General features: G+C 58.4%; 4 protein-coding genes across 4 annotated transcripts in view; 2 read left to right on the top strand and 2 right to left on the bottom strand.

Moving 5' to 3' along the window:
* Positions 1–173: 173 nt before the first annotated feature.
* ACA1_382610 (von Willebrand factor type A domain containing protein) lies at positions 174–4,114 on the bottom strand (the record flags this gene model as incomplete). The annotated part of the gene is made up of 10 exons (XM_004338746.1): positions 174–376; positions 508–1,364; positions 1,516–1,871; positions 2,027–2,294; positions 2,453–2,734; positions 2,819–2,981; positions 3,132–3,390; positions 3,547–3,662; positions 3,814–3,904; positions 3,995–4,114. 10 exons carry the CDS (start codon positions 4,112–4,114, stop codon positions 174–176), a joined length of 2,715 nt encoding a protein of 904 aa, XP_004338794.1.
* A 426-nt stretch (positions 4,115–4,540) lies between these two features.
* Positions 4,541–6,086, top strand: ACA1_382620 (serpin (serine proteinase inhibitor) superfamily protein; the record flags this gene model as incomplete). Its single annotated transcript, XM_004338747.1, has 5 exons — positions 4,541–4,807; positions 4,889–5,106; positions 5,189–5,465; positions 5,557–5,756; positions 5,957–6,086. 5 exons carry the CDS (start codon positions 4,541–4,543, stop codon positions 6,084–6,086), a joined length of 1,092 nt encoding a protein of 363 aa, XP_004338795.1.
* Positions 6,087–6,258: 172 nt separating this feature from the next.
* On the bottom strand, positions 6,259–8,833 carry ACA1_382630 (LBP / BPI / CETP family, Cterminal domain containing protein; the record flags this gene model as incomplete). The annotated part of the gene is made up of 12 exons (XM_004338748.1): positions 6,259–6,465; positions 6,590–6,655; positions 6,729–6,931; positions 7,048–7,096; positions 7,191–7,310; positions 7,430–7,582; positions 7,690–7,786; positions 7,877–7,986; positions 8,097–8,148; positions 8,257–8,310; positions 8,435–8,636; positions 8,740–8,833. 12 exons carry the CDS (start codon positions 8,831–8,833, stop codon positions 6,259–6,261), a joined length of 1,407 nt encoding a protein of 468 aa, XP_004338796.1.
* Positions 8,834–9,159: 326 nt separating this feature from the next.
* ACA1_382640 (von Willebrand factor type A domain containing protein) overlaps positions 9,160–11,074 on the top strand; it is a gene marked incomplete at both ends in the record, with an annotated part of 4,627 nt that continues 2,712 nt past the window's right edge. Inside the window, 6 exons of the mRNA XM_004338749.1 lie at positions 9,160–9,279; positions 9,390–9,480; positions 9,614–9,729; positions 9,867–10,125; positions 10,301–10,463; positions 10,565–10,846. Coding sequence (XP_004338797.1) covers positions 9,160–9,279; positions 9,390–9,480; positions 9,614–9,729; positions 9,867–10,125; positions 10,301–10,463; positions 10,565–10,846 — 1,031 coding nt within the window. The remainder of the gene's footprint in view (positions 9,280–9,389; positions 9,481–9,613; positions 9,730–9,866; positions 10,126–10,300; positions 10,464–10,564; positions 10,847–11,074) is intronic.

An 11,074-nucleotide genomic window follows, 5' to 3' on the forward strand; every position in this document is an offset into this window, starting at 1 on the left:
CCTCCAGTGGCTCCCCCGTGCTCGGCCTCTTCGTCCGCAACATGCCCTCCTGCCGCTTTTCTATTTTCTGAAGCTGACATTGTTTGTGCTTTTTTATTTTTAATTTTTCAATGCTGACGTGTACATGCTTTACATTTTTGCTGGTGGGCCTAGTGCGCAGTGGTGGGGGGCGATCAGGGGAGGAAGGCGGTGGCGAGCTGCACCCAGTCGATCTCCTCGCTTTCAGAGGCGAGCTTGACGTTCTTCTTCTGACGCGCGATGAACTTGAGAGCCTTCTTCACCACCAGGTCCCAGTTGGTCTTCTGACCGGGGAACCTCTTCTGCAGGAAGGCCGCCACCACGGCCGTCGCCCACAGCGCCTCCGCCTCCTTGTCCACTGTTGTTGTTCACCACCAACCACTATCATCAGCCCTGGCCCAACGTCGCACAACTGCACACGCACACGCTGACCGCACACACAAGACGCACGCCTGCAACACGCGCGTAACACGGAACACAGAGGCGTACCGGTGAGGAGCTTGGCCGAGGGGATGCCGCTGCGGAGCTTGTCGGCGGTGAGACCCACGAGGCCGGCGGCGTCGCTCCAGTCCCAGCTGCCGCTGGCCTTCTGCTTCATGATGATGTCCCGCATCTGCGCCGGCGGCGGTCCCGCCTTCTCCTCCTCCTCCTCTTCGCATTCGCTGACGGCGTAGGCTTCCGACTGCGGCGCCGACAAGAACGAAAGCGAAGACGAAAACGAAGAGCAAGACGACGAAGCCAAAGCCGGCGGTGCCAGCTGCTGCTGCTGCTGCGGCTGCGGCTGCGAGTAGGCGCTAGGGCTGGGCGCGCACGGCGCGGCCATGGCGAAGGTCTTTCCCTGGAACGAGGCGGGCGGCGGCGCATGAACCACCGGGCTGGCCTTTTCGCTTCGGGCTCGGGCTCCTCCGTCCTTCTCCTTCATCACGGACGCGCTGTTGCTCTTCTTCCTCTTCTGGCACGACTCCTGAAGGTTGGCGGCGTTGCTGGTGGTGGTGGACGAGAGGCGTCTTGCGCTAGGAGCCGCGGGGCCAGCGCGCGCCGCCACGGGCACGTAGCCGCCTCGGCCACGCGCTATACCGCCGCCGAGTGCTCCTTTTCCGCCGCGTGCTCCAATTCCGCCGGGCTGCGACCGGGCCGGGACGAGCTTCTCGAAGGTGATGGGGATCTTGCGCACCTTCATGGTGCCCTCCGTGGCCTCGTCCCGCTCCTCCACCGCCACGAACGCCGTGTGCTTCGACAGCACCCCGCTCGCCAGCGACACCCGCACCATCTCCGCCACCACGTCCTTGCCCGCCTTCACCACACCTTCCCTGTCGTGCACATAGCTCCGACCCTCCTCCAGATCCCTGTTGTCGTTGTTGTTGTTGTTGTTGTTGTTGTCCACCAACCACCACCAACCACCAACCACCACCACATAAAAACAAACCCGTCAGCTCTTCATCTTCGATGTGTGTGCGTGCGGTGTGTGCGGTTGGGGGGGGGAGAGACGGCACGCACTTGAGAAGAGTCCTCGCGGCGAGCTTGTTGAGCAGAGTGCCTTTGCTCGCCTTGCTCAGATCCACCTTCACCACCGCCTCGAACGGCTTCACTGCCGTCTTGGCCCCGATCACCACCTCCACCTCGCCTCCCGCTTCATCGGCGGCGGCGGCAGATTCGATGATGCCGTAGACCACGAGGCGACCACCGCAGAACAGTGGCGGCAGCCTGAAGGGCGCCGGCTGCACGTGCCTCGCCGCAGCGCCCTTCCACGTGACCGTGATGTCGGTGAGGGCCGGCTGCATGGCCCGATGCAGCTGCCGCATGACCTTCTCCTCCATGGCCTCGCCCGACCGCACGAACTCGAAGAACCCTTCCTGTTGTTGGTCAATGCAAACAACAACAACACGCCCCAAGGCGGAGTTAAAATAGTGACTCATCTCACACTTGCGAGAGAGAGCAGCAGCCGGAGCTAAAACAGTGCTTATGTGCCAAGAAGGGTGCGGGTGTGTGGAGGGAGGGCAGGACGTACGCCAGCCTTGGCGAGGCCCTTGACAAGGTCCTGCGAGGCCTCGTTGCCCACGCCAAAGGTGAACACGCGCGTCGTCTCGGCGTGCTTGCGCACAAAGTCCACGCACTCCTGCGTGTTGCCCACCTCGCCGTCGGTCAGGATGAACAGCTGCCGCGGGTAGCCCTCCTTGGTCTGTGCCCGCAACACCTCCTGCAACGGCCGCAGGATGTTGGTGCCGCCCAGGTTCGCGCTCATCTCCTTCACATGCTTCGTCGCTATCTCCAGATTTCTGATCGTTGTTGTTTTCGTTGTTGTTGGTACGCACCAAACACAACAACCACAGACGACAATCAGTTTCCTCCGTGTCGTGTGTGTGTCGTGTGTGCGCGTGCGTTGTGTGCGGGTGATGGGTGGGGTGTGGGGGGTGGGGGGGGTAGTGAGTCGTACTTGTCGTTGTACTCGACGCTGCCCTCGCGGAACAGGTGCTGCGTGCTGGTGCCGAACCCGATGATGTTGAACATGGTGCCCTCGCCCAGGCTGCGCAAGAAGATCTGCAGCGTGTCCTTGACCTGGTTCATGCGGCTGCCCGACATGCTGCCCGACCGGTCGACGATGAAGATCATCTCCGTGTAGATGTCCTCGTCGTCGGCCAGCTCCAGCTGCGGGAACAGCGACACCATGACCGTCTTGCTCGTCCCCTTCTCGTCCACCTCCACCCGCCCGCACGCCCTGTTGGTCGTTGAGTGAGCATTATTATTGAGCGAATGGCCAATCGTTATCGAGATGTGCCAGGTGGTGGTGAGGGGCGGGTACTGGTGGGGCTTGGCGAGCTTGGTGAGCACGATGAGGTCCTTGGCGACCTGCGCCTGCGCACTGTCGCTGCTCAGCGTGACCGTGGCCTGGTTGGGCTCCTCGCCGAACTCGAACGTGATCGGGTGCGACGGCGACGACAGGCTCCTGATGTTGCTCGTCATGTCTGTGATGTGTTTATGTGCATCATCATTTTGCATGGCCATTTGTTGGCGGTGGTGGTTGGTTGGTTGTTATCAGTGTGCGCTCAGTCATCCACATTCGACACGCACAGACACCGCACACACACGGCACACCGCACACCACGGATCCATACCAAAGTCGACGCGCAGCTTGAGATTGGGTGCCGAGTTGGACGACGCGGCGGCGGCCTTGTAGGACGGGTTGTCGTTGTTGGAGGGCAGGCGGAACTTGAGCTGCTGGCCCTCGTCGAACTCGAGCTCGGTCACGTAGGTGATGGCGATGTCGACGCTCTTGCCGGGCGGCAGGTTGCCCACGTTGACGGTGAAGATGTTGGGCTCGTCTTCCTTTTCTTCCATGAGGTAGGCCCCGTGGCCGCTCGCGATCGCATCGTCCTGTTGTTTGTTGTTGGTTGTTGGTTGTTGGTTGTTGGTTGTTGTTGTTGCCAGCCACGCCACACATCCGCAAACATCAGACACACTGCGTGTGCGTGTGCGTGTGTGCGGTGCATGTGTGCGTGTGCGGCCAATGGGGGGAGGGAGGGAATGTACGTAGGTGTTCTTGGCGTCTTCCTTCTCCTGGATGGTGCCCTTGATCTTGTTGCCGTCGATGAGTGCCACGAACTCGCTCACCGTGGCCTTTTCCTCGAGCTCGAACTGGTAGATCGCTGCATCCCCCACACCCCCACCCCCCACCCCACCCCACCCCACCCCACCCCACCCCACCCCACCCCACCCCACCACAGCATTGGTCGTGATGAGCGCCCATGCCTCCACAACGAAAGGAAAGTGGAAGAAGAAGAAGAAGAGGCAAGAAACCTTCGATGGGGGTGGACTCGGCGTTGACGAAGGTTTGACGCACAGTGACCGACGAGCAAAAGTCCGTCACCTTGGCCTCCACGCTCACCGCCTGCACCCCCCCCAGATATCGCAATTAATTAATTAATTCACTTTTTAGACATGAAAAAATAAATCATAAAACAAAAAACGCGGGGCGTACCTTGATGGGGAGGGGGAAGGTTTCTTCGGCAGCAGCAGGCCGCACCGGCGTTGGGCGGATGGGCTGGGGCGCCACGGGGTGGGGCCTGCGGTAGATCAGATAGCCGGGTGCGCGACACATAGCTCTTTGTGTTTAAGTGAGGGTGTGAAGGTGTTTGATTGTGTTAAGGTGCTTGACCGAATGTTGACGCTGTGCGCCGCGCTTCTCTGTTTGCTGAGCAGACAAAGCAGGGAAAACGAGGCTGAAGTGAAACAGCCGCGATGCCACAAGAGAGTGGTGGCCACGCCATAATATTGAAAAATTCGCATTCTTTGCGTGCCACGCATTCTTGTCGACAAATTCTCGGTTCACGATTTTCGTGTGTTCAATCCCGAAACGTGCAAGACAAGCGGCACAGAGAAGTGTCGGGCTCTGCTTCGCTCGCTGAGATGAAACAGCACGGCGGCTCAGTATAAGTACTGCCTGCTGCGAGAAGCAACATAACCCAACTACAACCAACAAAGAGCAACACAACACCCACATTCAAGTCAAAAATCAGAAAGAAGAATGAATCAGCAAGTCGATTACGTGGCAGCGCAAAGGGCCGGCGAGGTGAGCATTCCGTTCGCTGCGGAGCTGTTCGGCCGGGTGGCATCGGCGGCCAAGGCGGACGCCAACGTGTTCGTGTCGCCCTACAGCGTCGGCACGGCGCTAGCGCTGACGCTGGAGGGCGCCAAGGGCGACACGGCGGGCCAGCTCAAGAAGGCCATCGGCTACGGACCCGACCATGACCCGCAGAAGCTGCACCACGACATCGTCTCGCTCATCTACTCGGTACGTTGTCATCATCTTCACTTCATCTTTATTCATTTTCATCATCTTACCGCACTACTCGTTTGATTTCATCAAGCGCAGCTCAACAAGGTTGAGGGCGTGGAGCTGTCGGTGGCCAACGCACTCTGGGTCTCCAACGACTTCCAGATCCACCAGGACTACGTGAAGCGATCGCAGGAGCTGTTGTCGGAAGCGCGCAACCTGGACTTCAACACCCAACCCGAGAAGTCGCGTCAGATCATCAACTCGTGGGTCGAAGAAAAGACCAAAGACAAGATCAAGGACCTCCTCCCCTCTGGGTACACAAACAACACGCACGCACACGCACACGACACACGCACGCACACGCACACAGCGCTCACTGGTGAGCTGGGCCTACAGATCAATCCAGCCGGGCGTGCCGCTGGTGATCACGAACGCGATCTACTTCAAGGGCGCGTGGGCTCACGCCTTCAAGAAGTCCAGCACGCAGGACCAGGACTTCCACCTCCTGGGCAACGCGGGCACCAAGACGGTCAAGATGATGGAGCAGAACAAGCTCAAGACGCGGCACGGCAGCTTCGCCGACCACGCCATGGTGCAGCTGCCCTACAAGGGTCAGGACATCGTCATGCTCATCATGCTGCCCCACGAGAACTCCCCCAGCGCCCTGCAATCGGTATGAGTGTGTGTGTGTGTGTGTCTCGCGTGGTGTGGTGATGCAATGTTTGGAATGCTGACGGTTTCGGTGGTGATGCTAAATGGTGCAGGTGGTGTCGGAGGAGAATCTGAGGAAGATCAACCACAACCAGCGCTCGATGCAGCAGTCCGAGGTCAACATCAAGCTGCCGCGCTTCAAGTTCGAGTACGAGGTGGAGCTGGCCGACCTCCTGCAGGAGATGGGCATCAGCCTGCCCTTCACCGACAACGCCGACTTCAGCGCCATGGTCGCTCCCGACTCTCCGGCCGAGTACGTTCACCATACCTCCTCGTGCTCACACAGACGTGTGCGTGTGTGCGGTTGTGCGGTTGTGCGGTTGTGCGTGTCGTTCCTGACACAATCAACCATTGCAGGCAGCTGAAGATTGGCAAGGTGTTCCACAAGGCCTTTGTGGAGGTCAACGAGGAGGGTACCGAGGCTGCGGCCGCCACGGCCGTGGTCATGCTCAGGTGCATGGCCATGGCGCCCAGCTCGGTGATCGACTTCGTGGTCGACCGGCCGTTCGCGTTCGTCATCTACAATGCGCGCCTCCAGTGTCCGCTGTTCGTCGGCAAGGTGGTCGACCCCACCACCGCTTGATTCTAGCACACGTAACGTTCACACGCAAAATAGAGATCTACAAAGCGAACACACCACTTGTCGCACACACCACCGCACACACACACACGCCACCACTCACCATAACTGAGCGAAAAAGAATTAAAATGTCAATACAGGAGCGGCGAAGGCGGTGGCTAGGCTGCTGCGGCTCCTACAGGGCGTAGGAGATGTCGGTGGCGATAGCGAGGTAGCCCTGGCCGTAGACGATGGTGGGGTTGATCAGGGTGACGCCCTTGATGGTGGGGATGTTGATGCCGTGCGAGAGGTAGTAGTTGAAGAACGGCACGATGGCATCGGTGCTCAGCGTCTTGATGATGTTGTCGAACAGCGAGACGTTGATGGTGCCCACGTTCGAGTACTGTGCACACCCAACACGCGATCACGTGTAAGACCAACAACCATCAACGCGAGCCCTCGTGCCACAATCAAAACAAGAAGACGAAGAGTGAAGAACGAAGGAAAGCGAAGAGCGAATAGCGTACGGCCACAGTGACGGGCGAGTTGAGGTAGGTCAGATCAGCATAGATCCTGCCGTTCTGGACAGTAACCTAGTTTTGAGGCCAGAGGTAAGAAGACCTGAGATGAGCGCGTGCGTCGTGTGCCGTGTGTGTCGTGTCGAACCTTGGCGCTGGTGGAGAGCTGGATGTTGAGAGCGAACACATTGACGGGGCTGCCGGAGGCCGGGAGGACGGACACGATGATCTGGCCGGGGCCGGCGACCTGAATGCCCTGGGGCGCGAAGGAGGCGGTGGGCGGCGAGGTGGTGACGATCTCCGCCTGCATCTCCATGTTGGGGTACTTCTGCGGCAGCTGCGGCAAGATATCTTGAAGGGCGCTCGGTCAAGGAAGACAGCACTCGCACACGACACAACGCACACAACACACACATGCCACACATGCCACACACGCCACACACGCAATATAGTGATCTAAAGGATACGAGCCCAGCTATTGGTGTTGAGGCGGATGGGCGACCAGCTGGGCAGGTCCTGTGAACGGCAGCACGAGTGAACGTTGTGAGACCAGCAGCTCAAACTTTTTAAGAGTCCCACGCTCGCTGGGGAGTGGCGTGATGGTGGGCACCTTGTCCTTGAGGAAGGCGGTCATCTTGCCGGACTCCCTGAAGACGAACGAGGCCGAGTCGGGCACGAAGTCGCTCAGCATGATCTGCATCATATCGCCGTTGACCTCGTCCGGCATCGGCTGCGCGACGAACGGCGCCTCCTAATAATCGTCCAACCAGTGTGATGATTAGATTCTTTTAAAAATGGAAAAATAAGACCAATCAAAAATAAAATAAATGGTGATGAAAATGGGCGTACGGTCTTGTGGGGCAGGTAGTAGAACTCGCCCTTGGAGTTGATGGTCAGGTAGTTGGGGCCGAACGTCGGTCCCGACACCAGCGAGTAGTCCACCTCGGCGATGCCGGCGAACTGCTCCGTGAAGGGAATCGTCTGCAGGGCTCTGTTGCCGCCCTGTTGTGTGTGCGTGTGTGCGGTTTTGTTCGCAAAATAGCAATGAGTTCGGTGGTGAGTCTTGCATATCAAAGAGGATCGATTGATGCGAGTTGGATGCAACGCACATCGTTCAGGAGATTCTGGATCGCAGAGCCAACGGCCTTCTCGGCGGCGTTCTTGATGGCGTTGTGGAGCACCTTGAGGAAGAAGTTGTACAGCCAGCTGCGCCCGAAGAAGGAAACACCAGCGGTGAGAGCGTCAGTGACTGTAATTGAGTGAGAGCCGCCGACGAGAAAGAGAGATAGACAGTACCTGGGACCACCGTGTTCCTTGACGCTGAGGTTGCCGATGCTGCACTGGGACGAAATGACCGCCAGAGTGGGCTTGCCGTTGGCCTCGCCCACCTGCACCGCGACTCCGATCTACGTCGCATCGCGACACGCACAAGGGAAAGCCACAGACAGCGTCAGAACAGGAAAGAGAGACACTCGATTCTTGCTGCCTCCCTGGTGGGTGAGGCGCTCGTATGTACGTTAATGCCGCTTCCGTGAATCACCAGGTTGCCGTGGCCCTTGATGTGCGGCCTGGTGATGAGTGTGTGTGTGTGAGAGAGAGAGAGAGAGAGCAGTCGTGAGCTGGAGAGAGCACGAAGAAGCAACAACATCCCCGCATGAGCGGCGCTCATCGCGTACCAGTGGTGCTCCCTGTAGTGGAAGTCCATCGTGATCTCCAGAGATGCCTGTGCACTGCGCTCAGCACGCGTTAGCTCAAATGATAATCATTTGTTTTATATATACATAAAATGGAAAATAATACATAACCCTAAATATATAATAAATTAATAAATAAAATATTTCTGGAAGGCGGTACATGTTGACGGAGACGCCGCGGCCGGGGAGGATGGCGATGGACGACTGCGGGAGGCTGAGGCCCGAAATGACGATGTTCTGGAGCTGCCAGTTGATCTTGCCGATGACCGGCGCGTGGGCGTCGCCGCCCTGGTCGGGCACGTGCACCGTGGCGAACTTCTGCTGGAGGTACTGCATCGCCACCCCGCGCGCGTAGTTCAACCCTGCATGCGCCGACCGTCTTCTTCAGCCACCAAAAAATAAACTAATATAATGAAATAAATAAAAATAAAAAAACTTCAGGTGATGAAGAAGAGGTGGTGGCACCATTCTGAGTGAGGGTGACCTTGAAGCCGGGGTTGGCGCTGCCGAGTGCGACGAGGCCAAACAGCACCAGCGCGAGCACGAGAGCACACTTCATCGTTTTAGTTCTCTCTTCCGGAGTGTGTGCGTTGGTGTCTGTCTCTGGTGTCTGCCGCTGTGTGCCAATAACGAGCGTGATTGGCGGCCAGGAAATCTCGCAAGCGCTTTTCTGGTCTTTATGAAGGAATGCGAAATAGGTGAGAGGCGGTGCGGTGAATGGTGCTTGCTGTGCTTTGTGCCCTTTCACTTCAGCTGCTCTTTTCTCTTCTCTCCCGGACCACCACCAAAACCGGCCCAGCCCTGCTTTCGGCAGAACATCACTTACACTCATCTGACCGACGAACGCGTCACAACCACCACTTCCAAACACTCCTTTCCAACGCAATGTGTCGCGCACCCGGCTATCTTATCTACCGCAGGCCCCACCCCGTGGCGCCCCAGCCCATCCGCCCAACGCCGGTGCGGCCTGCTGCTGCCGAAGAAACCTTCCCCCTCCCCATCAAGGTACGCCCCCATACCCCCGTGCCTGGCAAAGAATGTGGTTTAATTTTAATTTTAAAATTTAAATTAAATTAAATTAATTAAATGCGATATCTGGGGGGTGGGGGGTGCAGGCGGTGAGCGTGGAGGCCAAGGTGACGGACTTTTGCTCGTCGGTCACTGTGCGTCAAGCCTTCGTCAACGCCGAGTCCACCCCCATCGAAGGTGTCTTGCCTCGTCTTCTTCTTCTTCCACTTCACTGCTTTCCTTTCGTTGTGGAGACGTGGGCGCTCACCATCGTTCGCGGCCAACACGGTGGTGCACACGTGGAATGGTGGGGGTGGGGTGGGGGATGCAGCGATCTACCAGTTCGAGCTCGAGGAAAAGGCCACGGTGAGCGAGTTCGTGGCACTCATCGACGGCAACAAGATCAAGGGCACCATCCAGGAGAAGGAAGACGCCAAGAACACCTACGTACACCCACCCACCCACCTACCTTCTTCATTCCTCTCCCATTGCCACACACATCACACACACACACACACACAACACACACCGTGTCTGATCTCTCTCTGCGGGTGGCTGGCAACAACGACAACCAACAACAACAGGACGATGCGATCGCGAGCGGCCACGGGGCCTACCTCATGGAAGAAAAGGAAGACGAGCCCAACATCTTCACCGTCAACGTGGGCAACCTGCCGCCCGGCAAGAGCGTCGACATCGCCATCACCTACGTGACCGAGCTCGAGTTCGACGAGGGCCAGCAGCTCAGGTTCCGCCTGCCCTCCAACAACGACAACCCGTCCTACAAGGCCGCCGCCGCGTCGTCCAACTCGGCACCCAACCTCAAGCTGCGCATCGACTTTGGTATGGATCCGTGGTGTGCGCGGTGGTGCCGTGTGTGTGCGGTGTGCGGTGTGGGTGTGTGTGTGTGTGTGTGTCGAATGTGGATGACTGAGCGCACACTGACAACAACCAACCACCACCACCAGCCAACAAATGGCCATCAATAACAATGACGCGCGCGCGCACATAAACACAGATATGACGAGCAACATCAGGAGCCTGTCGTCGCCGTCGCACCCGATCACGTTCGAGTTTGGCGAGGAGCCCAACCAGGCCACGGTCACGCTGAGCAGCGACAGTGCGCAGGCGCAGGTCGCCAAGGACCTCATCGTGCTCACCAAGCTCGCCAAGCCCCACCAGTACCCGCCCCTCCTCCCTCCCTCACCACCCACCTACCACCCACATCTTGTGACCAAGATGATTGATCAATGTGCTATTTTTTATTCTCAATAACGAACAGGGCGTGCGGGCGAGTGGAGGTGGACGAGAAGGGGACGAGCAAGACGGTCATGGTGTCGCTGTTCCCGCAGCTGGAGCTGGCCGACGACGAGGACATCTACACGGAGATGATCTTCATCGTCGACCGGTCGGGCAGCATGTCGGGCAGCCGCATGAACCAGGTCAAGGACACGCTGCAGATCTTCTTGCGCAGCCTGGGCGAGGGCACCATGTTCAACATCATCGGGTTCGGCACCAGCACGCAGCACCTGTTCCGCGAGGGCAGCGTCGAGTACAACGACAAGTACGACTCACTACCCCCCCCCACCCCCCACCCCACCCACCCATCACCCGCACACAACGCACGCGCACACACGACACACGACACGCACGACACACACGCACGACATGGCGGAAACTGATTGTCGTCTGTGGTGGTTGTGTTTGGTGCGCAACAACAACAACCAACAACCAACAACAACGATCAGAAATCTGGAGATAGCGACGAAGCATGTGAAGGAGATGAGCGCGA

Source organism: Acanthamoeba castellanii (genome assembly GCF_000313135.1).
Source record: "Acanthamoeba castellanii str. Neff unplaced genomic scaffold scf7180000084721, whole genome shotgun sequence".
Taxonomy (NCBI): domain Eukaryota; phylum Discosea; order Longamoebia; family Acanthamoebidae; genus Acanthamoeba; species Acanthamoeba castellanii.